The following is a 26,007-nucleotide window of genomic DNA, read 5'->3' on the forward strand; positions in this document are numbered from 1 at the left end:
TGTGCTGTTAGGCCCATTCTTCCAAGATAAGACATATTTAACTTTGACTGCAGTACTTGCTGAAGCTGCAAGGTAACCTATTGGGTTAAGAATATATATATGTGTGCGTGCGTGTGTTCTCTCTCTCACTCTCTCTCACTCACACACACACACACACAAATATATATATATATATATACACACACCAGTGTTTATAAATGCTGAGGCTGAGCCCCATTTCCTTGTGGTGTTCAATTAGCAATAGCTATTAAAAATGTGTCGCTGATGTGAAATGTCTATTAGTTCATGTGTTTCCAAAAATAAGATTGCTGTAATTGGTAAAATGTGTGACTGAATTGTACAATTTATTAATTAAATTGTACAATTTATTAATGTTGACAATATGCACAATTTATTTTTTGCTTTGTAATCTTGTGAAAGAAGAAAAATGCTGACTAGACATTCCGTTGTGGCACCCGTAACCTACATTTAAGGGGCCATTTGGCAAACAGCTTACATATCTCGAGTTTCCAACACTAGTTATGTTGTGCTGGTTTGCATTAAACTTTGCCAATGAAAGACAAAGGAAATTAATCTAGGAGCAATGAGTGAAACAGTTTCTGGTTACTTTTTTTTTTTTTAGTCTTCTAATTTATGGAGTATTTCAGGATTATGAACCCATCTCTTCCCTTCTCTTTCCAAGTTAGTTAGGTCATTGAAGACTCTTGATAATTTTGAATTTGTTTTTTTTTTTGCTTTAAATTTTTATTGAATTTTTCCATAAAATCTCTAGTCATTTCATTTTGCACATCACATATTCTATTTTGTTGAACTTCCCACAACTCCCCTGAGAATCATCCAAAGTTATTCTCTTATCTACACATTCCTTATTTCAAGTATCGCTTATAAATAAAAAAAAATTTTTATCCTCATTTACCATCTTGCAATCTTCCTTAAATTTCACAAAGCTTCTTTAAAACACACTAGCGTTATATTCTCCTCACATACAGTTTTCAAATACTCTCTAAATTTTCCCCAGTCCTCCAAAAACTTATGATCTCTTTGAAGTCTGATTTTTCCAGTTAGTTTGTCCAGTTCCGCATAGTCTGTTAGTTTGCTTCTCCATTCGTCCAGGGTCGGTACTTGTTCTTGTTTCCACCTTTGAGCTATCAATGTTCTTGCTGCTGTAATTGCATACTGGAAGAGTTTAAAGTCCCTTCTTTTAATTTCCTTTCTGGTTATCCCTAACAAGAAGGTCTCTGGCTTCTTTACAAAACTGTACTTCAGCATTTTTTTTAACTCATTATATATTGCTTCCCAGAATCCCTTTTGTATATTTTTCCCAACTTAGCCGGTAATTTTGAATTTGTTCAGGTTATTTCAACTCACAGGGTTGGGTTCCAGGTGAGTAATCATTGGCCACCATTCTTTAATGGTGATGTGTACTTTTTGCCTTCCTTGCTTCAGTTACATAATGGTTAGAGTGTTGGACCTGGGAGAGCAGGGTTTGAATCCTCACCCAGCCATGAAGCTTACTGGGTGACCTTGGGGCAGTCACCACTCTTAGCCTAACCTACCTCGCAGGGTTGTTGTGAGGATGAAATGGGAGGAGGAGAACCATGTACACCACCTTGAGATCCTTGGAAGATAAAGGTGGTATATAAATGTAATAAATAGATGAATAAAAATAATATCTTAGGTGTTTATTTTGTATTTCAGCTGGCAGCCAGAGAGACAGATTCCATTCCATGATGTTAGGTTTCCTCCACCTGCGGGGCACAATAAAGATATAAATGAAAGTGATGAAGTTGAGGTAAGAATTCCCTTCTGGGGAGGGAATGGAAGGGAGAAGATTTAGTTGGCTGCCTTATGCTGAAATGGGAGGTTGGGCACTATGTGAGAATGACGGGGAGGGTGTTTTTTGGTAAGCAGCACAAGCAAATGTGTATCTACTCACAAACAAGCCCTACTGAAGTCAATGAGACTTACTCCCAGGAAAGTAGAAGTAAGTTTAGTTGAACTCAGTGAGGCTTATGCATGCATAAATTCCACTTAGACCTCTGAGTCAGGAAGCAGATGCAACTTGACTAGTAAATCACTTAAACTACTCTTAAATTAGTTGAAAATATATTAAATATATTATATGGAAGTTTATTTAATATTTTTATTAAATCTACTACTTCATTACATTTTAAGGCCCTCCATCGCCACAGGGAGCCTCGTCACGGCCCTTGGCTGCTGCGTGTAAGTGTGGCGCACCCTCCGCCACTGCAGGGAGGTACGGCAGGACCCTCTGCCACCGCGGGGAGGTGTGGCATTCATTATTAATTTTTATGAAACGCGGTGAGGTGCAGGATGTCTTCTGCTTAACATGCACTGTTGTGTTGAGGTTCAGCAGCAATTAAAGCAGGATAGAACACGCAATTGAAAGGTGCCCCATACTTTGTATTGTGTAGTATTGATATCTATGCTCCTTATGCAACAACAGCATCAACAACAATAATTTTATTATTTATACCCTGCCTGGGTTTCCCCAGCCACTCTGGGTGGCTTACAATACGTATAAAAACATAGTAAAATGTGAAACATTAAAAACTTCCCGATACAGGGCTGCCTTCAGATGTCTTCTAAAAGTACCGGTAGTGTAGTTCTTTATCTCCTTGACATCTGATAGGAGGGCATTCCACAGGGAGGGCGGCACTGCCGAGAAGTTCCTCTGCCTGGTTTTTTTGTAACTTCACTTCTTGCAGTGAGGGAACGGCCAGAAGACCCTTGGAGGAGGACTTTAGTGTCTGGGCTGTACGATAGTACTATGAAGCAGTCATGTTCAAATGTAACAAGCAAAAGATTTCTGGAGGGTTCAGGGCAGTTGTAAAACATGCAAGCTGTTCTACAGGAAGCAAGGTTATTGAAATACACAGCTAGAAAAGTTCAGTAAAAATATCAGTAGCTTTAGGAGTATGGAAAGACCTTACACATTTAATATATCAGAATGGTTGTGGTACTGGGACTCACTGGTAGCTTAGGGCAGTGTTTCCCAACCTTTTTTGGGCAAAGGCACACTTGTTTCATGAAAAAAATCTCGAGGCACACCACCATTACAGCCCCGTGACGTCAGCGCGCAGCGTCACGCCGGGAGGGACATGAATTGCTAGCAAATTACATAATCACCTCCTTGAGGGCTGGCTCATCTTCTCCGAAGGCAGAACCCCATTAATTAACAGCACAGACTCACACCATAGCCAAGACGAGGGGGGAAAACCTCAGTCATGCACAGTCATGCACATGTGGGGGCTAAATGAGGACGAAGACCGGGCAGAGAGCAGGGTTCAAATCACCCCACCTGGCCAGGACAATGCCTGGGTGCTCCCTTGGGCCACTCGCCTGACCCACCTCGCAGGGCTGTTGTTGCGAGGATAACACGGGGAGACCCACGCGCGCCCCCGGGAGCTCCTTGGAGGAGAAAGCGGGCGATGAATGCAATGCACGAAATATATGAGAGGCGACCAGGTTTTGCAGGTGAGGGGCCCCCGCCAGCCTCCGCTTCCAACACCCGGTGCAACGACGCCGAAGTTTCCCCCCGGGCTCGGCTCGGGGAGCAGCGCTGCTCCCCCCCGGCTCCCCGAGCCCTCCCGGCTCTCTCTGCCGCCCACTGGGGACCCCCCTCACCTGCCAAGTCCGGAGCGCCGGTGGAAGTTGCATGCATGCATGCAGGGCGCCGCGTTGCCATTGCATTGCACTGCACTCCATGCAACGCCTGCACGCATGCATTGCCTTGCACGCCCGCCAAGGGGTCTCCCCGTGGTCCGATGCGTCCCCTCCGGCGCGGATGCAGCATTGCAAAAATAAACACCCCCCCGACGCAGCCCTACCTGGGGGGCAGCCTCCGCCTCCGCCGCTCCGCCTCCGCGGGGATCCCCGGCCTCCATCCTGCCGCCCGATCTCCGCGGGGGTGCAGGCAGGCTGCGCGGGGTCTGCGCGGAAGAGCCCCTGCCCGCCCGGCCGCCGCCGCCGCGCTCATTCCATGGCCGGGAGAAGAGCGCTTCAAACAAAACGCCCGGCCCGCCAGGCCACGCTGGGAAACGTAGTTCGCGCACCCCGCGCGGGCGCGGAGCCCAAGGGCGAGGGGACTACGGATCCCGGCAGCCCCCGCGCCGGGGACGGAGGGGGAGAGGCCGGGTGCAGGGATGGAGGGACGGGTGGGCGAGCGAGTGAGTGAGTGGCAGCCGCCAAGCCTTGGCCGAGAGCCAGGAAGGGCCTCCCCGGAGGAGGAGGAGGAGGAGGGAGGCGCAGAGCGGGAGGGAGGGAGGGAACCCCAGGGGTCATCTAGTGACGGCGCCCCAATCGAAAATTTGACTTTAAAAAAATAATAATCTTTCAATTTTTTAATTTTCCCCGCGGCACACCAGGCAACATCTCGCGGCACACTAGTGTGCCGCGGAACAGTGGTTGGGAAACACTGGCTTAGGGGCCTATAAATAAAACAAATATATATTTTTAGCTCCTAATTGCCAATATAGTGGGGACATTATTATTATTGTGTACTGTCTTTCCATTAGATAACTGTCTTTATTTCATAATGGTATGATATTCTACACTAAGATTTTGTTTAGGTTTATTCCAGGGCTAATGAAAAGGAGCCATGTTGCTGGTGGCTGGCTAAAGTGAGAATGATAAAGGGTGAGGTAGGAATATATTTATTTTAATATTCTGGTATTGACATGTTATGTTTAGCTTCAGATTTTAAGTTCTTGTGGGTCTCTTTTCAAGTACTGCTTATTTATTGGACATTGTTACTAGAATCTACAGTTGCAATGGAAATTACTATCAAAATTTACAGACTTTCAGCTGTTTGCAATGAGCAGATCAAACAAAAGCAATTGAAATACCATATTTACTTGAGTCTAATCTGCCATCAAATCTAATGCGCACCTCAATTTTCAGAACCCTGTAACCAAAAAAAGTATTTGCTGTTGAATGCCATGCACATCAACAAAAGTGCACTCTTTACAACAATGAGTCAGTGCTTGTTTCAAGAACAGAGAGGCTGCATCTTTTTTCCTGCTCCAAACAGCTTCCCCCACAAGTGAAAAAAATTAATAAGAGGCTTTTCCTGGTGCAAAAGGGAAGGAGTGGGGTAGCAAAGAGAACCAGGAAGCAAACCCCTGCCCCTCCACCTGCAAATCTGAGGGATGCATGGAGAGGAGTGGGCGAAGGCAGCCAACAACAACAATAACAACAACAGATCTTTATTATGGTTGTAGACCAACAAAAGGAGGGAGGGGTACAATAATTTAAAATCCTTAAAAAGTTAAAAAAAAAACCCTAAAAGGAGTTAAAACAGAAAGTGTATATAAAAGTCTATAAGAATCCAAAATAGGCTAAGAGAGTTAGTGTTTCTCAACCTTGGGTCCCCAGATGTTGTTGGACTACAACTCCCATCATCCCTGAGCTCTGGCCTTGCTAGCTAGGGACGATGGGAGTTGTAGTTCAACATCATCTGGGGACCCAAGGTTGAGAAAGGCTGGAAGGGTTAAGAACGTTAGACAAGAGTGAAAGAGCGTAAATAATAATAATAATAATAATAATAATAATAATAATAATAATAATAATAAATAATTAATAATAATTTATTTATACCCCGCCCATCTGGCTGGTGGCTCCCAATTGAATATTAAAAACACAATACAGCATTAAACATTAAAAACTTCCGTAAACAGGGCTGCCTTCAGATGTCTTTTAAAAGTAGGATAGTTGCTTATTTCCTTGACATCTGATGGGAGGGCGTTCCACAGGGCAGGCGCCACTACCGAGAAGGCCCTCTGCCTGGTTCCCTGTAACCTCACTTCTTGCAGTGAGGGAACCGCCAGAAGGCCCTCGGCGCTGGATCTCAGTGTCCGGGCTGAACGATGGGGGTGGAGACGCTCCTTCAGGTATACAGAACCGAGGCCGTTTAGGGCTTTAAAGGTCAGCACCAACACTTTTCTCGGAAACGTACTGGGAGCCAATGCAGGTCTCTTAGGACCGGTGTTATATGGTCCCAGCAGCCACTCCCAGTCACCAGTCTGACAGCTACATTCTGGATTAATTGCAGTTTCCAAGTCACCTTCCAAGGTAACCCCACGTAGAGTGCATTGCAGTACAAGTGAGAGATAACTAGAGCATGCACCACTCTGACAAGACAGTCTGCAGGCAGGTAGGGTCTCAGCCTGCGTACCAGATGGATCTGGTAGACAGCTGCCCTGGACACAGAATTGACCTGCGCCTCCATGGACAGCTGTGAGTCCAAAATGACTCCCAGGCTGCGCACCTGGTCCTTCAGGGGCACAGTTACCCCATTCAGGACCAGGGAGTCCTCCACACCTGCCCGCCCCCTGTCCCCCCAAAACAGTACTTCTGTCTTTTCAGGATTCAACCTCAATCTGTTAGCCACCACCCATCCACCAACCGCCTCCAGGCAGTCACACAAAACAGTCACCCCCTTCACTGGTTCTGATTCACAAGTGAGAGCCCAGGGGTCTGAACACTCATCCCCTAACACCACTTTCTGGACACGGCCCAGGAGAAAGGAGTGGAACCACTGTATAACAGTGCCCCCAGCTCCCAGCCCCTCTAGACAGTCCAGAAGGATGCTATGGTTGATGGTATCAAAGGCCGCTGAGAGATCCAGCAGAACTAGGAAACAGCTCTCACCTTTATCCCTAGCCTGCCAGAGATCATCGACCAGCGCAACCAAGGCAGTTTCAGCCCCAGTAAAAAGTTAGTATATAAGAATATAGCTATCAGTCTACAGAGCACTCTAATACGAGTGGTCATTATATCTAGTTTGTGGCACAGGTCATCATCTGACGAATTTTTGAGCACTGCTGTGCAGAATCTGGCAACGTTGTATTTTGTAGCAGGGTTGGTATCTGGAAGCAGCAGGGAGGTATAGAATTTTCCTGTGCACCCTGGGTACTTATGCAGTAATGGTAAGATGAGGCTAGTACGAATGTCTCTATAATAAAGATACTGGAGAAGCACATGCTCTGTTGTTTCTATTTGTCCAGAATCACAGGGGCATTGTCTCTCCAGGTAAGCAATCTACCTTTATCAGCCTTCAAGGACAGCCGAGGGGAGGGCATGACATCAAGCCAAAGTAAAGGTCCTCCGGTTTTTAGGGATTTTGAGTTTAGCTAGATATGCCATAGGGGAGGCAGAATACCTGGAGGATCCATTGGCAATAAAAGTTGGGGTCCTGGCTAGATCCAATTGGCGTTCAGTGTCTGCAACACACTGTTTTATGAGAGCTTTGGCCTGTTCGTATTCCATGCTGAGTAGAGGACCTGGAGAGAAGCCTAGGGTTGAGATCTTTGTTGCCACAGCCTGTTTCCATGTGGATTGAAAATCATCATTCATAGTTAGTGGGGCAAGGCCAAGGGGAAATAAAGAAAGTCTGAGCCAGTAGTTGAGTATCGTCACCCACACTCTAGCCTCCACTTTTATGAAACCTGTTTCTAGTCTCAGGGTGGCATTAGGACTCATTTTGGGACTTGAAGGGCTGATCTTAGAAATTTGGATTGTACAAGTTCTAGGGGTGCAAAATTGGAGAAGGGGCCCAGCTGGGCACCATAGAGAAGTTGTACTATTGGCTAGGCTTCAAATAAGTTGAGTGCTGCAGGTATATAGTGACCACCTCATGTTTTAAGAAATTTAAGGATTACAGATTAGCTTCTCTGTGCAGTTTCAGCAACATGTTCCCCATGGGCTTTCCTATTGCCGGTAGAGTGAAAAACTACCGCCATGTATTCGAAACAAGAGACCTGCTCAGTCTTGTGGTCATCTAACGGTTCATAGGCCTTTTGGCAAATGCCATGATCTTAGTTTTCTGATAGTTGAGTTCTAGCTGGTTCTCCTTGCAATACTGTGTTAGTGCTCTCAGTGTTCTTTTAAGGCCAATAGGTGTTCTTGAAAGTATTGCTGCATAGAACAGAACAGAAATGCGTCTTCCAGCAAGCTTTGGGGAGTGAAAATTTATGTTGTGAAGATGGCCCACCATGGAATTAATGTAAAAATTAAATAAGAGTGGGGCCAGTATGCAGCCTTGCTTGACACCTTTGTCTTGGGGTCCCTTCCAACTCTACAGTTCTATGGTTCTGTGATTCTAAGTAAACATGGGCTGTGCATGTATAGCTGCTAGGATCACCCCAAACCTCTGCATTTAAGATCTTATTGGTGGGAAAGTGCATTAACGTTCGACAGAGACCAAAGTCTGCGTCAAGGGGCGTTGGGTAAAGAAGCATGGAGCAGCATTTTTATATTTTATTTTGGGGGGGGGAGCGGCAGCCCAGATAGCCATCGAATAACAGAACGGTCTGTCTCTTACCCTTGAGGACAAACAGCAAGATGCAGAACTAGGGCAGAGCAAGTGGTGGTAAAGGAGCCTGCCCTCCATCTAATCTAATGTGCACCAATTTTTTTGCAGCGTGATTTGGCAAAAAAAGGTGCACATCAGACTCAAGTAAATACGGTAGCTCAACACAACGGATGCTTCAAGTAGTTCCCCCAAATTCAGCTGAAATTCCAACTTATACTGGCTTCTCCAACCCCTTCAACCCCTTCATAGCAAGCATCTTTAGTACTTAGTAGTGCAGCGTTTTGCTGCTATGACCTACTTCAAACGAGATGCATAGCCAGACAGCGGCCTCCAGTTCAGTAATATTCTTGGGTTTGCGTGCTGCAACCACCTTCTTCAAATCCCACCAGAGATTTTCTATGGGGTTCAAGTCAGGTGACACTGATGGCCACTGTAGAACCTTCCAGGACTTCTGCCTTGGTGGAATTTGAGGTATGCTTGGGATCATTGTCCTGTTGGAAGGTCCAATGACACCCAAGCTTCAGCTTCCTCACAGATGCCATGATGTTTCCTCCTAGGATTTCCTGATATTTCAATGAATCCATCCTGCCTTCCACACGCTGCATGTTTCCAGTGCCAGAGGATGCAAAGGAGCTCCAGAGCATCACCGAGCCACCACCATTCTTCACTGTAGGCAGAGTGTTCTCTTCGGCGTATGCTTCATTCTTCTTCCTCCAGACATAACGCTGATCCATGGGGCCAAAAAGTTCCAAGTTTGTTTCATCGCTCCACAAAACAGAATCCAAAACTTATGTGGCTTATTTATATGTTTTTGAGCATACTGGAGCCAACTTTTCTTGTGCTTTTGGGTCAGTAGTATTGGAGTTCTAGCAAGGAAACCTTCTGTGTTTAGTACGTGCCTTACTGTGCTCACTGCCACCAAGTCTTGCTGCAGCTCTTATGCAGTCACTGAGGGTTTTTCCCAGCTTGCCTTCCCAGAAGTCTGGTTGCTGCTGCAGATAGCTTCCTTTTTCTGCCCTGTCCAGGTAGTGTAACCACTGTTCCTTTAACTTTGAACTTGCAAACTATTCCTCCAGCGGTGTCTCTAGGAACATTCAGTGCCTTCGCTATCTTTTTGTATCCTCCTTTTTTGTGAAGGACAGTGATCTCTTCTCTTCTCTTACCTTCTTGGACCATTCTCTTGACTTAACTATATTTCTAACATGCAGCCAAATGTAACACTCAGCAAACCCCAGAGCCAGCTCAGGTATTTCATGTGTTCCAGCTCAAGCACACCTGGTACAACTAATGAAGCCCTTGATTAGTTGCATCAGGTGTGCTTGAGACAACACCTGTTGTATTTGTGATGTTCTGAGGGATTCTATTCAGGGGGTTAAATAATCTTCTTTGGCGATCACTTGTGGCCAAGTAAGATTGTCTTCCATGGACATGGCATGTCTGTAAGTGACTGTGGAGGCCAATTCTGGACCCGCATGTCCTTCCACAGTGGTAGCATAGGTTTCTGGGCAGGAGTTGATCATGGTGAGGATTTGCCAAAAGTGCCTTCCTCTTAGCACGTTTCTCCCTTGCGTCCTGAGTTCAAAAGTCTTCAAAGGCCATGACACCTTTGGTAAAGGCTGTTCTCCAATTGGAGTGCATGCAGGCCAGTGTTTCCCAATTTTCTGTGCTGACAGGTGAAACTCGGAAAATGAGAATACCGTGGAAAAGTTCATTTATTTCAGTTGTTGTTGTTTAGTCGTTTAGTCGTGTCCGACTCTTCGTGACCCCATGGACCAGAGCACGCCAGGCACTTCTGTCTTCCACTGCCTCCCGCAGTTTGGTCAAACTCATGCTGGTAGCTTCGAAGACACTATCCAACCATCTCGTCCTCTGTCGTCCCCTTCTCCTTGTGCCCTCCATCTTTCCCAACATCAGGGTCTTTTCCAGGGAGTCTTCTCTTCTCATGAGGTGGCCAAAGTACTGGAGCCTCAGCTTCATGATCTGTCCTTCCAGTGAGCACTCAGGGCTGATTTCCTTAAGAATGGATGCGTTTGATCTTCTTGCAGTCCATGGGACTCTCAAGAGTCTCCTCCAGCACCATAATTCAAAAGCATCAATTCTTCGGCAATTTATTTCTGTAATTCAACTTAAAAGGTGAAACTAATATATGAGATAGACTCATGACATGCAAAGTGAGATATGTCAAGCCTTTATTTGTTATAATTGTGATATTATGGCGTACAGCTGATGAAAACCCCAAACTAACAATCTCAGAAAATTAGAATATTAAATGAAATCAGCAAAACAAGGATTGCAAATAGAGCAATATTGGACCTCTGAGAAGTAGAAACATGCATATGTACTCAGTACTTGGTTTGGGCCCCTTTTGCATCAATTACTGCCTCAATGCGGCATGGCATGGATGCGATCAGCCTGTGGCACTGCTGAGGTGTTATGGAAGACCAGGATGCTTCAATAGCAGCCTTCAGCTCTTCTGCATTGTTCGGTCTCATGTCTCTCATCTTTCTCTTGGCAATGGCCCATAGATTCTCTATGGGGTTCAGGTCAGGCGAGTTTGCTGGCCAATCAAGCACAGTAATCCCATGGGCATTGAACCAGGTTTTGGTACTTATGGCAGTGTGGGCAGGTGCCAAGTCCTGCTGGAAAATGAAGTCAGCATCCCCATAAAGCTCGTCTGCAGAAGGAAGCATGAAGTGCTCCAAAATCTCCTGGTAGACGGCTGCGTTGACCCTGGATTTAATGAAGCACAGTGGACCAACACCAGCTGATGGCATGGCTCCCCAAATCAACACTTCACACTGGACTTCAAGCATCTGGCATTGGAAACTTCACACTGGACTTCAAGCATCTGGCATTGTGTGCCTCCCCATTCTTCCTCCAGACTCTGGGTCCTTGGTTTCCAAATGAGATGCAAAAGCTGCTCTCATCAGAAAAGAGGACTTGGGACCACTGAGCAACAGACCAGTTCTTTTTTTTTCTTTAGCCCAGGCAAGATGCTTCTGACGTTGTTTCTTGTTCAGGAGTGGCTTGACAAGAGGAATATGACATTTGAAGCCCATCTCCAGGATCCGTCTGTGTGTGGTAGCTCTTGATGCACTAACTCCAGCCTCAGTCCACTCCTTGTGAAAATCCCCAACATGTTTGAATGGTCTTTTCCTGACAATCCTCTTCAGGCTGTGGTCATCCCTGCTGCGTGTGCACCTTTTTCTTCCACACTTTCCCCTTCTGCATAACTTTCCATTAATGTTCTTTGATACAGCACTTTGGGAACATCCAACTTCTTCTGCAATTACCCTTTGAGGCTTTACCTCCTTATGGAGGGTCTCAATGATGGCTTTCTGCACAACTGTCAGGCCAGCAGCCTTCCCCATGATTGTGCTTCCTACTGAACCCATTGCAGGTGTTATGGATTGAATAGCTACTGCACCTTTTCACAATATTCTAATTTTCTGAGATTGTTAATTTGGGGTTTTTATCAGCTGTACCCCATAATATCACAACTATAACAAATAAAGGCTTGACATAACTCGCTTTGCATGTCATGAGTCTATCTCATATATTAGTTTCACTTGTATACAGCGTTTTTTTTTTTTATAGATATGCATTGAGAGCATATTTAATCCTCTCTTGTTGTCAGCCTGTATTACGCTTTCCATTCTTAAGTTGGGAATAGAGTAGTTGCTTTGGAAGACGATAATCAGGCATCTGAACCACATGACCCATCCAACGAAGTTGATGTTGAAGAATCATTGCTTTGACACTGGTGATCTTTGCTTCTTCCAATACACTGTCATTAGTTCACCTGTCTTCACAAGTGAGATATAATTTTTTTTTGAGATACTGTTGATGGAATCTTTCGAGGAGTTGGATATTGTGTTTATAAGTGGTCCACGTTTCACAAGTGTTGGTAGTACAGTAGCTTTGTAAACAAGCATTTTGGTTTCCCTGCAAATGTCCTGGTCCTCAAACACTCTGCACTTCAATTAGGAGAAAGGTGCACTCACAGAGCTAAGATAGTGCTGGATTTTGGCATCAATGCCTGCCCTTATGGAAAGATAACTGCCCAGGTGGGAAAAGTGATCAACATTCTGTTCAGGGGGTTAAGACTGGAGAAACCAGTATTGTAGGAAAAACAGAGATGGCAGGAGGTTGGATGCAGGTGAGCTGTGCAGACGCACGCCGGCAAGCATGCTCCAAACAAGCTGCCGACTAGCTCTGCTGAGGCTCCTTTTATTAGCAGAAGTCAACAATCGGAAACAGTAGTGAAACCACCCTGAACTTAACATATTTCTATCTAAGCACATTTCCAGCATTAGCAAATACACATGTCAGCAGGTGTTTCCCTCAAAGTTTCCCCCCGATACTTGATTACGTCTGCGTCCCCGGTCATGCTTCAGCCAAGCGATATGTCTAACAAACAAATTGTGTGAGGACACAATTTCAGAGGAAAAACCCTGTTTTCTAGCCAAGAAGGCAAAAGGTCAGGGAAAGCAGGTGCAACGCTCCTTGACATACTGTTGCATGTCTGGTGCGAGGTTTGCCTTCGCAAAGTGGAGCGTTACCTCTACACAGTGTAAGTTGCAATTTAAACTGAATTGGGGGAAACCACTTGAAGTATCTGTTGTGTTGAGCTATTTCAATTGCTTTTGTTTGATTTGCTCATTGCAAAAGTCTGTAAAAAAAAGCTGAAAGTCTGTAAATTTTGATAGTAAACCGTATTTGCAATGGGGGTTGAATAATTTTGATTGCAACTGTAAGTTTACATACTGAAGCAAAATAAAATAGTTTATCCCAAAAGTAAAATACAGACCCCCTTCAGAGTACACTTGTAGCATACATCACTTCTCAGTTTAACAATGTCTGAGACAGTTTTGTCCTTTTTAATTAGTTTTATGTAATAGAATATGCAGCCTGTGATGCTACCTACAATGAAATTGTCACAATTGAGCGCCTAAGATCTGCAAATCCCAACAAACCTACAACAAAGGATACATTTCATAAGATCAAACTTGATGTGCCAGAAGATTTAAGGCAAATGTGAGTATAGAGGTCTTTTATAAATAATTTCAATCAACTTTCTTAAGTTTGTAATACCATTCGAAACGTTTTCATCCCATTATAGTTGTTGTTGTTGTTGTTGTTGGGATACCAATGGTGGAAGTTGCCAAAATATCCAAAACATAGAAAACCTTCCAAAGTGGGTTCCTGTGTCAAGAACAGAGATTGAGAACCTTATAGCCCAACTAAAACAGGGGAAAGCCCCAGGAGAAGATTTAATTCCTACTGAGGCCATCAAAAACACCTTGGAGTTTTGGACCCCTATTCTGGCTTCACTATTCACCTGCATTGATACACATCCCCAAAGACTGGGAACTTTCAATCACTGTCCCAATATATAAAGAAAGGAAGAAAGATGATCCAGCTAATTATAGGCCAATCAGCCGCCTCAGCATAATTAGTAAATTGTATGAAATGGAAATTTCAGGGCTGGCTGGAACAAGAAAACATACTTGCAGAGGAACAAGCTGGATTTAGGGAAGGCTGTTCTACCATTCACCAATGTTTAGTACTCCAACATCTAATCGAGAAATACTTCTCTCGTAGCATAGTTTCCCTTTATGCTGTCTTTATTGACTTTAAAGCAGCCTTTGACGAGCAGCGCAGGGAGCCGCCGCCGCCTTTAGCAGGGAAGCGTCTCACTCGGCTTGGCAGGACTTCATATGATGAATCTTTTATTATGGCCAACGACACCCTGGAAGGTTTTCACGAAGTGAATCTAGCCTCGCCTACCACTCCAGATCTTCTAGGAGTGTATGAATCCAGTGCTTGTGAACAAACTACCTCACCCACGGTCATCTACCGGCTTCATGCCTCAGCTGTGTGCTCCACACCAATTCAGCTGAGTGCCCTGAACGTCTTTGATCTTCCTACACAACCCATCTATTCATCTCCTAGGCAACTCAATTGTGCAGAAGCATCAGGTATCAGCATCAATGTTACAGAAACCATTCCTTGTTCTACTTCAGGACTCCAAGGTGTGTCGTCCAAATATGATAATTCCAGAAAGGCAAGCAGCAATGCCGAGAGAGAATTTTTGTCGGGAGCAACCATAACAGACTCCACTGAAGGAAGTGATGATGTTTTGGGACTGAGCACAGTCTGTCTCACCTACAGAGCCCATCGGTTTTGGAAGTCAAAGAAAAGGGCTATGAAATATTAAAAGAGGAGCTTGCTAAAGCTCAGAGGGAGCTGAAACTGAAAGATGAAGAATTCAAGAGGCTTTCTAAAGTGTGCGACCAACTCGGGCAGTAATTGGCATAACTTACCGCCAGCCTCTTTGAGGAAGCACACAAAATGGTGAGGGAAGCAAACATAAAGCAGGCGACAGCTGAAAAACAACTGAAAGAAGCACATGGAAAAATTGATGTACTTCAGGCCGAAGTAGCAGCCCTGAAAACGTTAGTGCTGTCCACTTCACTGACGTCGCCCACAAAAGAGCTTCAATCTAGAGGAAAGACACCCTTCAAAAAAGGCCATGCAAGGAACAAGAGTATGAGCAGTGCGATGGGGGTCAGCAACCAGGATGTCGCCATGATGCAGCCAATTGTGAAAGACTGCAAAGAGGCTGACTTAGCTCTGTATAACGAATTCAGATCCTGGAAGGATGATCCCCCTATGGACAGGGCATGCCCTTTCCTGGATAAAATCTATAAGGAAGATATCTTTCCGTTTTTGACCTTCTCAAAAAGTGAGCTGGCATCTGCCGTCTTGGAAGCTGTGGAAAACAATACCTTAGGTATTGAACCAGTTGGCTTGCAACCTGTTCGATTTGTGAAAGCTTCTGCAGTTGAATGTGGAGGACCAAAGAAATGTGCTCTCAGTGGACAAAGTAAAACATGCAAGCATAGAATCAAGTTGGGGGACTCAAGCAACTATTACTATATTTCTCCTTTCTGTAGATATAGGATTACTTCTGTATGTAACTTCTTCACGTACATTTGATATATACAGCAGGGGCTTGTGAAGCAGCAAGATGTGAATCAGAAGTTTTGGGAGGTTATTCAGCTGAGGAAAGAGATGTCACTGGCAAAACTTGGATATTACAAGGAAGAGCTGTAACTGCTACATTTCTGGTGCTTGCATGCGCTTCCATAAATGTACGTATCTTCAGAGTGGTTCAAAATCCTTGTCACGACATTGATATTTATTTTGAAAAGGGTCCAAGGCTTCTCCTTCTGTGCAAATTGCGCTACATACTTTTGGAGTTCAGCAAGATTATTTTATTTTAGGATGGACATTATTGTTTCGTTTGAAAGGAAGGCAAGAGGATTTTCAGGTGTACTATAGTGATTGTAACTTTAGCAGTTGAGAAATGCAGGTTTGATGCTGTTCAGATATTATGTTCATTTTTGTGTTCTGGAGAGTTTATAATGTAGGATTTCAACTTAATAAAAGTTAACTAAAAAAAAAAAAGCAGCCTTTGACACCATATCCAGAGCTAAATTATTGGAAAAATCAGAGGCCTCTACACTCAACAGGCACTTGCTATATTTAATACACATGAAGGGATGTGGCTAAAAGTGCAACGTAACTTCCAGGGCCATCTCTCCAATGCTATTGGAACTGAGAAAGGTGTCAAATAAGGGTGCATACTGGCTCCACTCTTATTTAACTTCTATTATTAATGATATGGAACCTTATCTGCATAATGTGAACTTCCCAGTTGCTGGATCATCACCTTGTCGTGGTGAATGGGCTTGCATGTTCCTATGACCCTTGTGAGCGAAGGCGTCGGGAATCTTGTACTCCCAGCAGGGTCACCCAAGGCGGTAAGGTCAAAGGGAAGGAGCTAGACAAAGAATGATCCAAGAAGTCCTCAACGGCAGAACAGGCGGATGATAACAAGCGGTATGTTACAACAGCTATGAAGACGGATGAAGGCTGCAGCAGATAGGAATCTACCGGTTTGTCGTGACTACTTCATGCCATCGGAACAGAGCCCTACTGTGAAGACTATGTGTTGGTCAGCGTGCACTGATCTACACACATAAAACAAATTCACGCACAGGCGTCTTCCAAAAACCCAACCCAAGCCCCAAAAGTCCCATGGCGATCGGCAAATGGTAACGGGGGGAGGATTGTGAAATCTGGAAGCCCCTAGTCATGAACCAGCACAGTCGTTCTGACTCAAGGAACGAGGCAGTTGAGCAGCTCGGCAGCTGTATCCATGACTGAGCAGCCCTTTTTAGGATCCACTCTGCTCATCCCAAAAACGGGGAGGGGCTAGAAAAGGTGCCCTAAACATAGTCTGCCTCCCCTTTCCCCTGACGGGATTACCGCACCCAGTGGGGTCACCACCTAGCGGTCATAAAAGACAATTGAACTTTGGAACATGGAATATATGGACTTTGTCAGATAACACAGACACTGAGCATCCTGAACGCAGAACTGCCATCATTGCAAGAGAGCTGCAACGTTTTAACATCAATATTGCAGCGCTTCAAGAGATTCAAAGAGAAGGCAAGGGACAAGTGAAGGAAGAAAAAGGAGGCTACACTTTCTTCTGGAAAGGTCTATCTGAACAAGAACATTGAATACATGGGGTAGGCTTCGTTATCAAAAACGATCTTGTGAAGCTCCTGTCAGAAGTCCCTACCGGCATTAATGAGTGACTCTCAACCTTTCGAATAAAGCTCACCAAAAACCAACAGGCTACTATTATAAGCACTTATGCACCAACACTGGATGCCGACGAACACATTAAAGAAAAATTTTACTCTCAGCTATATACCGTCCTATCAGAGACGCCTAAGGAAGATAAAATTATCCTGCTGGGTGATTTTAATGCAAGAGTTGGGCAAGATTTCAATCTGTGGCCTGGGACTATTGGGAAAGAAGGAATTGGCAACAGCAACCAGAACGGAATCTTACTTTTGACGATATGTGCAGTGCACAACCTTGTTATTACCAACACACTCTTTCGACAGAAAAATAAATTTTAAACTTCATGGAGGCATCCTTGGTCAAACCATTGGCACCTCTAAGACTATGTTATTGTCCGTGCTAAAGATCGATGTGATGTGCTCCTTACCAGAGCTATGATGAGCGCCGACGACTGCTGGACAAATCACCGACTAATACACTCCACGATGGCTATCAAGATTATACCTCAACGCAGGCTTCAAGGAAGGAAACCAAGGCGCAAAATGAACACTCAAGCCCTTCAAGATCCCATTAAGCGGGATTGCTTCCAAATGACTCTTAAGGACCATCTGCTTTCAGAATTCCCTGATAACATCGAGGAACACTGGACCAAGCTAAAAACATCCATTATTGCAGACTGTGAACAAACTATTGGATACCAAACCAAGAAACACCAGGACTGGTTTGATGAGAATGACAGCGAGATTGAACGCATGACTGACAAGAAAAGGAAGGCCTTTCAGATCTGGCAAAGTGATAGAAACTGTGCCACGAAGAAAAAAACCTATGCTAAGGCTGAGGTTCAAAGAAGAACCAGAGAACTAAAAAACACCTGGTGGATAAAAAAAGCTCAAGAGATCCAGCACTTAGCCGACACTCATGATTCGCAGAGTTTCTTTAAAGCCACAAAGACCGTCTATGGGGCAATAAATCATGGCATATGCCCCCTACGCTCAGCAGACAGTATCACACTTCTGATAGATAAAGAAGCTATTGCACTGCGCTGGAAAGAACATTACCAACATCTCCTCAACCGTAACTACCCCGTAGCTGCTGAGGTCCTCTTACAAATTCCGCAAAAACAAGTTAGAGATGAGCTTGCAGTATCTCCAAATCTGGGAGAGTTGTGTACAGCTATTAACCAAATGAAAAACAACAAAGCCAGTGAACCTGATGGGATACCTGCTGAAATCTTCGAAGTGGGCGGAATTGAACTTAAACAACAACTTCACAAGCTCATCGGAAAAAATTGGGAAAGAGAAGAGATCCCAGCAGACTTTAGGGATGCCAAAATTATCAATCTCTTTAAAAATGGTGACAGAACTGATTGTGGAAACTATTGAGGCATCTCTCTGTTAGCTGCGGCCGGCAAAATTCTTGCAAGGAATTGCAAGGCAAACCTTGTCTCAACAATATCCGAGGTGACCCTTCCTGAATCCCAAAATGGTTTTCAGCCTTCTAGGGGGACAGTGGACATGATTTTCACAGCTCAACAGCTTCAAGAAAAATGCAGAGAGCAAAACCAACCCCTGTATATGGTGTTTATTGACCTGACTAACGCTTTCGACACTGTAAATCGTAATGCCCTGTGGACTGTCCTTCTGAAAATTGGCTGCCCAGATAAATTTGTAAACATCATTTGGCTCCTCCATGATAACATGACAGCAACAATCGCAGATAACTATGGCTTTCAAAGTGAACCATTCACAGTGGGATCTGGTGTTAAACAGGGTTGTGTTATTGCCCCAACTCTATTCATTATTTTCATTGCCATGATCCTACACTTTGTCGAAGGGAAACTCCCCACCAGAGTAGAAATCATATATCGAACAGATAAAAAGCTCTTCAATCTGAGCAGGCTGAAAGCAAAGAGTAAGGTTACCGTAACTTCCGTCATAGAGTTTCAGTATGCTGATGACAACGTAGTGTGCGCACGCTCAGAGGATGACCTCCAAACCATCCTAAATATCCTTGCAGAAGCTTACGAAAAGCTTGGCCTATCACTCAACATCCAAAAAGCCAAAGTGCTGCACCAACAAGTACAAAATAACCCTTCTGCAGCACCACAAATCCAACTCAATGGTGTAACTTTGGAAAATGTCAACCACTTCTCCTACCTAGGCAGTTATCTTTCCACAAGGGCCAACATTGATGCTGAAATCCAGCATCGCCTGAGCTCTGCGAGTGTGACTTTCTCCCAATTGAAGTGCAGAGTGTTTGAGGACCAGGACATTTGCAGGAAAACCAAAATGCTTGTTTACAAAGCTATTGTACTACCAACCTTACTATATACTTGTGAAACATGGACCACTTATAGATGCCATCTCCAACTCCTCCAAAGATTCCATCAACGGTGTCTCCGAAAAATTTTACACGTCACTTTGGAAGACAGGGGAACTAATATCAGTGTACTGGAAGAAGCAAAGATCACCAGTGTTGAAGGAATGATTCTTCAACATCAACTTTGTTGGACTGGTCATGTTGTACGGATGCCTGATGATCGTCTTCCAAAGCAACTAGTCTATTCCGAACTTAAAAATGGAAAGCGTAATGCTGGTGGTCAACAAAAGAGGTTTAAAGACTGTCTCAAGGCAAATCTTAAAAAATGTAGTATAAACACTGACAACTGGGAAACACTGGCCTGCAAGCGCTCCAATTGGAGAACAGCCTTTACCAAAGGTGTCATGGCCTTTGAAGACTTTTGAACTCAGGACGCAAGGGAGAAACGTGCTAAGAGGAAGGCACGCTTGGCAAATCCACACCGTGATCAACTCCCGCCCGGAAACCAATGTCCCCACTGTGGAAAGACATGTGGATCCATAATTGGCCTCCACAATCACTTACGGACTCATTGTTAAAACCGTGTCTATGGAAGACATTATTACTCGGCTACGAGTGATTGACAAAGAAGAAGAATGTGAACTTCCATCCCCAAAATTGGCAGGGAAGCATATCACAGTCCTGCTGTATGCAGATCATACAGCAATTCTTTAAAGAACACCTATAGGCCTTAGAAGAGATATGAAAGTATTCGCAGTATATTGTAAGGAGGGCAAATTAGAACTTAACTGTCAGAAAACTAAAATCATGACACCTGCCCAAAGGCCTAAACTTCTCTCATGGTATATTGATGGCCACAAGATTGAGCAGGTTATCTGCTTTAAATATCTGGGGGTAGTCCTCCATTCTTCCGGAAACAGAAAAGCCCATGTTGATTATTCAGCTGAGAATGCACAGAGAAGCTCAACTGCCATACTTAAATACTTTAGGACCAAAGGTGGACATTATAGACCTGCATCCTTAAAACTGTCTAAAGCCAAGTTGGTTGCACGGTTTTTATATGGTGCCCAACTAGGCTCCTTCACTAATCTCACATTATTGGGAGTAGTACAATCTAAGTTCCTAAAATCAACTTTTAAAGTGCCAGAGTATTTCTCAAATGCTACCTTATGTCTTAAAACAGAGCAGAGGGTGTGGATGGCCATACTTAACTTCTGGCTATCTTTTTACCAATAATGATAATAATAATTATAAAAATATAATTATCTCCATAGGCAGTTGGACCGAGCTGGGTCGGGGCTGTTGATTCACTAAGATCTGTCAGCAGCCTTTGACATAGTTGATCACGAACTTCTGGAACGCAGCCTCACCAACATGGGGATTTGCGGCACAGTCCTTCAATGGCTGTGCTCGTTCCTTTCTGGTCGGGGAAAGAGGGTGGCGCTGGGGGGGGGGCAGGAAGCTGTTGTCACACTACTCCTTGGTGTATGGAGTACCACAGGGTGCAGTTCTCTCCCCAATGCTTTTTAACATCTTTATGCACCCCCTTGCCCAGCTTTTCCGGAGCTTTGGCTTGGGTTGCCATCAGTATGCTGATGACGCCTAACCCTATCTGTTGATGGACGGCCACCCTGACTTGGCCCCAGACACACTGATCAGATGTTTGGAAGCCGTGGCTGGATGGCTACGGGGGAGCCGGATGAAGTTAAATCCTTTGAAGACAGAGGTCCTTTGGCTGGGTCGGGACGATATGTGGTTGGGGACCTAACTCCCATCCCTTGCGGGGGCGCAATTAGTGCCAGCGCCTTCCGTCAAGAGTTTGGGTGTAATCTTCAACACCTCCCTTTCTATGGAGGTGCAGGTTACAGCTACAACAAAGGCGGCATTTTTCATCTCCGCCAAGCTAAGCAGTTGGTCCCTTATCTCTCTCGCCCTGACCTTGCCACTGTGATCCATGCGACAGTCACCTCCAGGCTTGATAATTGTAACTTGCTCTACGTGGGGCTGCCCTTGAAACTGACCCAGAAACTCCAGCGGGTGCAAAATGCCGCGGCGAGACTCCTCACGGGGGCCTTGCCGCGGGAGCACATTCATCCGGTGCTATACCAGCTGCACTAGCTCCTGGTGGAGTACAGGATCAGGTTTAAGGTTCTGGTTTTAATAATAATAAAACTGGCTGGGTTTCCCCAGCCACTCTGGGCGGCTTCCAACAGAATATTAAAATACAATAATCTATTAAACATTAAAAGCTTCCCTAAACAGGGCTGCCTTCAGGTGTCTTCTAAAAGTCTGGTAGTTGTTTTTCTCTTCGACGTCTGGTGGGAGGGCGTTCCACAGGGTGGGTGCCACTACCGAGAAGGCCCTCTGCCTGGTTCCCTGTAACTTGGCTTCTTGCAGGGAGGGAACCGCAGGAAAGCCCTCGGCACTGGACCTCAGTGTCCAGGCAGAACGATGGGGGTGGAAACGCTCCTTCAGGTATACCAAACCGAGGCCGTTTAGGGCTTTAAAGGTCAGCACCAACACTTTGAATTGTGCTCGGAAACATACTGGGAGCCAATGTAGGTATTTCAAGACAGGTTTTATGTGGTCTCGGCAGCCGCCCTCAGTCACCAGTCTAGCTGCCGCATTATGGATTAGTTGTAGTTTCTGGGTCACCTTCAAAGGTAGCCCCATGTAGAGTGCATTGCAGTAGTCCAAGCGAGAAATAACTAGAGCATGCACCACTCTGGCGAGACAGTCTGCGGGCAGGTAGGATCTCAGCCTTCCTACCAGATGGAGCTGATAAACAGCTGCCCTGGACACAGAATTAACCCGCGCCTCCATGGACAGCTGTGAGTCCAAAATGACTCCCAGGCTGCGCACCTGGTCCTTCAGGGGCACAGTTACTCCATTCAGGACCAGGGAGTCCCCCAAACCTGCCCGCCCCCTGTCCCCCCAAAACAGTACTTCTGTTTTGTCAGGATTCAACCTCAATCTGTTAGCCGCCATCCATCCTCCTACCACCTCCAGGCACTCACACAGGACCGTCACCGCCTTCACTGGTTCTGATTTGAAAGAGAGGTAGAGCTGGGTATCATCCGCATACTGATTAACACCCAGGCCAAACCCCCTGATGATCTCTCCCAGCGGCTGCATGTAGATGTTGAAAAGCATGGGGGAGAGGACAGAACCCTGAGGCACCCCACAAATGAGAGCCCAGGGGTCTGAACACTCATCCCCCACACCACTTTCTGAAAACGGCCCAGGAGAAAGGAGCGGAACCACTGTATAACAGTGCCCCCATCTCCCAGCCCGTCTAGACGGTGCAGAAGGATGTTATGATTGATGGTGTCAAAAGCTGCTGAGCGATCCAGCAGAACTAAGAAACAGCTCTCACCTTTGTCCCTACCCCACCGGAGATCATTGACCAGTGCGACCAAGGCAGTTTCAGTCCCATGATGAAGCATGAATCCCAACTGGAAGGGATCCAAATGGCCCGCTACTTCCAGGCGTGCCTGGAGTTGTTCAGTAACCACTCTCTCAATCACCTTGCCCAAGAATGGAAGATTTGAGACTGGGTGATAGTTGGCCATATTGGCCGCATCTAAAGATGTTTTTTTAAGAAGCGGTTTAATGATCGCCTCTTTGAGCGGGTCTGGGAAGGCTCCCTCACAGAGAGAAGCATTTAAAATCCCGCAAAGCCCATTGCCCAGCCCTTCCCAGCTAGTTTTTATAAGCCAGGATGGGCAAGGATCAAGAAAACAGGTGGTTGGTTTCACTCGTCGAAGCAGCCTGTCCACATCCTCGGAGGTAACAGATTGGAATTGATCCCACACAACTTTAATAGAGAGGACTCTAGCACTCTACAGCCCCAGCCCTGCTCCCACAGTGGATTCTACCTCTTCCTGAATCTGAGTGACTTTATCTGCAAAAAAAACTTTGCAAAATCATTGCAGGAGATCATGTGGCCCGTACTGGGCCCCAATGTAGCAGGTGGTTCCGCTAAATTGTGAACCACCTGAAAGAGTCTCCTGCTGCTGTTTTCTGCAGATGCAATAGAGGCAGTGAAAAAAGTCTTCTTCGCCATCACTACCGCCACTTGGTAGGCTCAACACTGAGCTCTAACCCGTGTCCTGTCAGCTTTAGAATGAGTTATCGGCCACCGGCGCTCTAGCTGTCTCAGCGATTGTTTCATTGCCCTCAGATCCATGGAAAACCATGGGGCTGTCCGGGCACCATGCAATCGGAGAGGGCGCTTCAGAGCCAAACATTCAATATCCCTGGTTAGCTCCACATTCCAATGGGCCACCAGGGAATCAGCTGAAAGGCCATCAACATGGGATAAAGCATCCCCTTCCACTCTCTGGAAACCATTTGGATCCATTAAATGGCGGGGGCGGACCATCTGAATTGGTCCCACCTCCCCGCAGAGGGGAAAGGTCGCGGAGAAGTCCAGTTGCTCCCTTAAGGTCTGCAAATAATAACACTCTGAAGATCCCAGGCCCCAGGAAGATTAGACTGACCTTGACCAGAGCCAGGGCCTTTCTTTCCTTCTTTCCTTCCTGCCCTTCTGACTGGGTTTCCCCAACCATTTATACCCCATATGGCCTTGTCCCCCTAATTATAAAGGATGACTTTCCAACAACATGGAAGAGAACTCTAGGTCTTAGCCTGCAGCTTTTACTTGGCATGGGCTATGAACAGACGAAAGAAACCATTGAACAGTGTGTGGTTGATACAGAACACCAGTCAGATCTAGCCAGGTCCCCAAATTTTATTATCAGTGAAACCAGTAGGTACCTCACCTCTCCAATGGCATATTTAACCAATCTTGAAATACCAAAACAGCAAAGAGCTTTCACTCTGTCTCTTTGCCAGGCTCTCCCTTCAGCCATCCAGGAATATTGTTTTAGGAAGACACCTTATGAGGAGAGAAAGTGCCCCTGTGGCTCTGGGCACATAGAAACAACTGAACATGGGTTTTTTCCATTGCCAGTATTATACTAATATACATGCCAGGTTTATTCTGCCAATAATACACAAATTTCCAGGACACACAGGGCAATTCTATATCTCCTTACTGCTCCAAGATATAAACCCGGATATAACATACACAGTTGCCAGATATTGTGCGGCTATACTATATGGTATGTGCCACATGATTTATGTGCTTTTATGTGTTTTTATCTTATGCTGGTCTATCGTAATTAAGAGAATGAGTATGTCTATCCCCTACTTCTACAGTTGCCCTATTGCCTATTTAGCATGCTTTATTTATGTATGTAGATGCTCTTACCTTATGTTAGTCTATGGCCATAATAAATTCTTCTTCGTTATTTTACCAGTAGCAGACACTTGATATAATGCAAATTTGTTTAAAAATATGTTGCAACTGAGCTAGTTCCTGCAAGTCCTGACAGACATTGTGGATAGCAACATGACATTTAATTAAAATATTTTATTTATGGCAATACTGTATATTCATGAATATGAACAGTTAATATGTCAAATTGTGTTTGCCACTATTTAATTGCCTATGCATACATGGACTAGTTTAACCTAACTAGTTAAATCCAAAGAGAAATATTTAAGTATAAGTCATACCTAATGGTGAAGGCTTGTGAATTATTTCAGTGTTGGTCACTTTTAAAGATGTCACATTGCAGACATGACTTTGAGCTTTTTTTGCTAGACTATGGCATTTCATTGTTGAAAAGTACACCAGAGCTCTTCTCTTTCCTCGCCCTGTGGTGCATTGCATACTAGATAATACTTGTTTTCATTGCAGTTCTATGACTGCTTTACAACAATATGGTTTCATTAAATAAACAGTTCTGAATTTTTTAAGTACTTTGTGTTTTAGGTGCGCTAAGGAATCTACACACAAGGACTTCAAGAAGGCAGTTGGGGCGTTCTCAGTAACATATGATTCTGAAGCCCATCAACTTATAATTTTGGTAAGTATTTCTGCTGTTCAGATGTACTCAAACTGTCTTACATTGAATGTGATAATGATCAGAGATCTATTCTCTCCCCCCCCCCCATTCTTTAGTCTATCAATGAGGTAACAATGAAACGTGCAAATATGCTCATTGATATTCACTTTCGAAGTCTTCGCACCAAGTTATCACTGATAATGAGAAATGAAGAAGCAAGCAAACAATTAGAGGTACTGTATCAGTTTGTATCTGAAAAACTATTATAAAACTCCACTAATGTATTTGTTGTACTAGTCATCTCTGTGGAGTCTCTTTTTTGGTGGGTTCTATGTAGAAATGGAAAAATAAGAATTTAACAAAGAAATGATCCATAGTAAAAATACTGAGAGAATGATGCTGAAAACAGTTCAGGCATATTATTCATTTTAGCTTATTAGCCCACTCTGTCCCAAAGAGGTAGATAATGCTTTCATATTTAATTCAGTGCTAGCAATAGCCCTTGAGATAGGTTACTGTAGTTTCCATTTAACCTACTGGAAATTGAAGTTGGCTCACTTGTCCAAGAATAACCATTGAGTCCATATACCGTATTTTTCGCCCTATAGGGCGCACTGGCCCATAGGGCGCACCTAGGTTTTTTTTTTTGGGGGGGGGGAATAAATAAATAAATAAATACCCCCCCCCCAGCCGCGGGGCTGGGGTGGGAGAAGCCCGAGCTTCCCCTGACCCCAGCCCCCAGAACAGGCTGCTATCCGCAAGCCTTGCGAGCCC

General features: G+C 44.9%; 1 protein-coding gene and 1 pseudogene across 5 annotated transcripts in view; both read left to right on the forward strand.

Moving 5' to 3' along the window:
* LOC144326387 (fragile X messenger ribonucleoprotein 1-like) overlaps nt 1-26,007 on the forward strand; it is a 182,646-nt gene that overhangs the window by 68,932 nt on the left and 87,707 nt on the right. For 4 of the 5 annotated variants that reach the window (XM_077922954.1, XM_077922955.1, XM_077922951.1 and 1 more), the window contains exons 4-8: nt 1,699-1,792; nt 4,593-4,664; nt 13,224-13,372; nt 25,161-25,254; nt 25,350-25,466. In XM_077922954.1, coding sequence (XP_077779080.1) covers nt 1,699-1,792; nt 4,593-4,664; nt 13,224-13,372; nt 25,161-25,254; nt 25,350-25,466 — 526 coding nt within the window. The remainder of the gene's footprint in view (nt 1-1,698; nt 1,793-4,592; nt 4,665-13,223; nt 13,373-25,160; nt 25,255-25,349; nt 25,467-26,007) is intronic. The other variant, XM_077922953.1, reaches the window with a different exon arrangement.
* Nucleotides 13,803-15,371, forward strand: LOC144326388 (rab-3A-interacting protein pseudogene; annotated as a pseudogene).

Source organism: Podarcis muralis, chromosome W, assembly GCF_964188315.1.
Source record: "Podarcis muralis chromosome W, rPodMur119.hap1.1, whole genome shotgun sequence".
Taxonomy (NCBI): Eukaryota; Metazoa; Chordata; class Lepidosauria; order Squamata; family Lacertidae; genus Podarcis; species Podarcis muralis.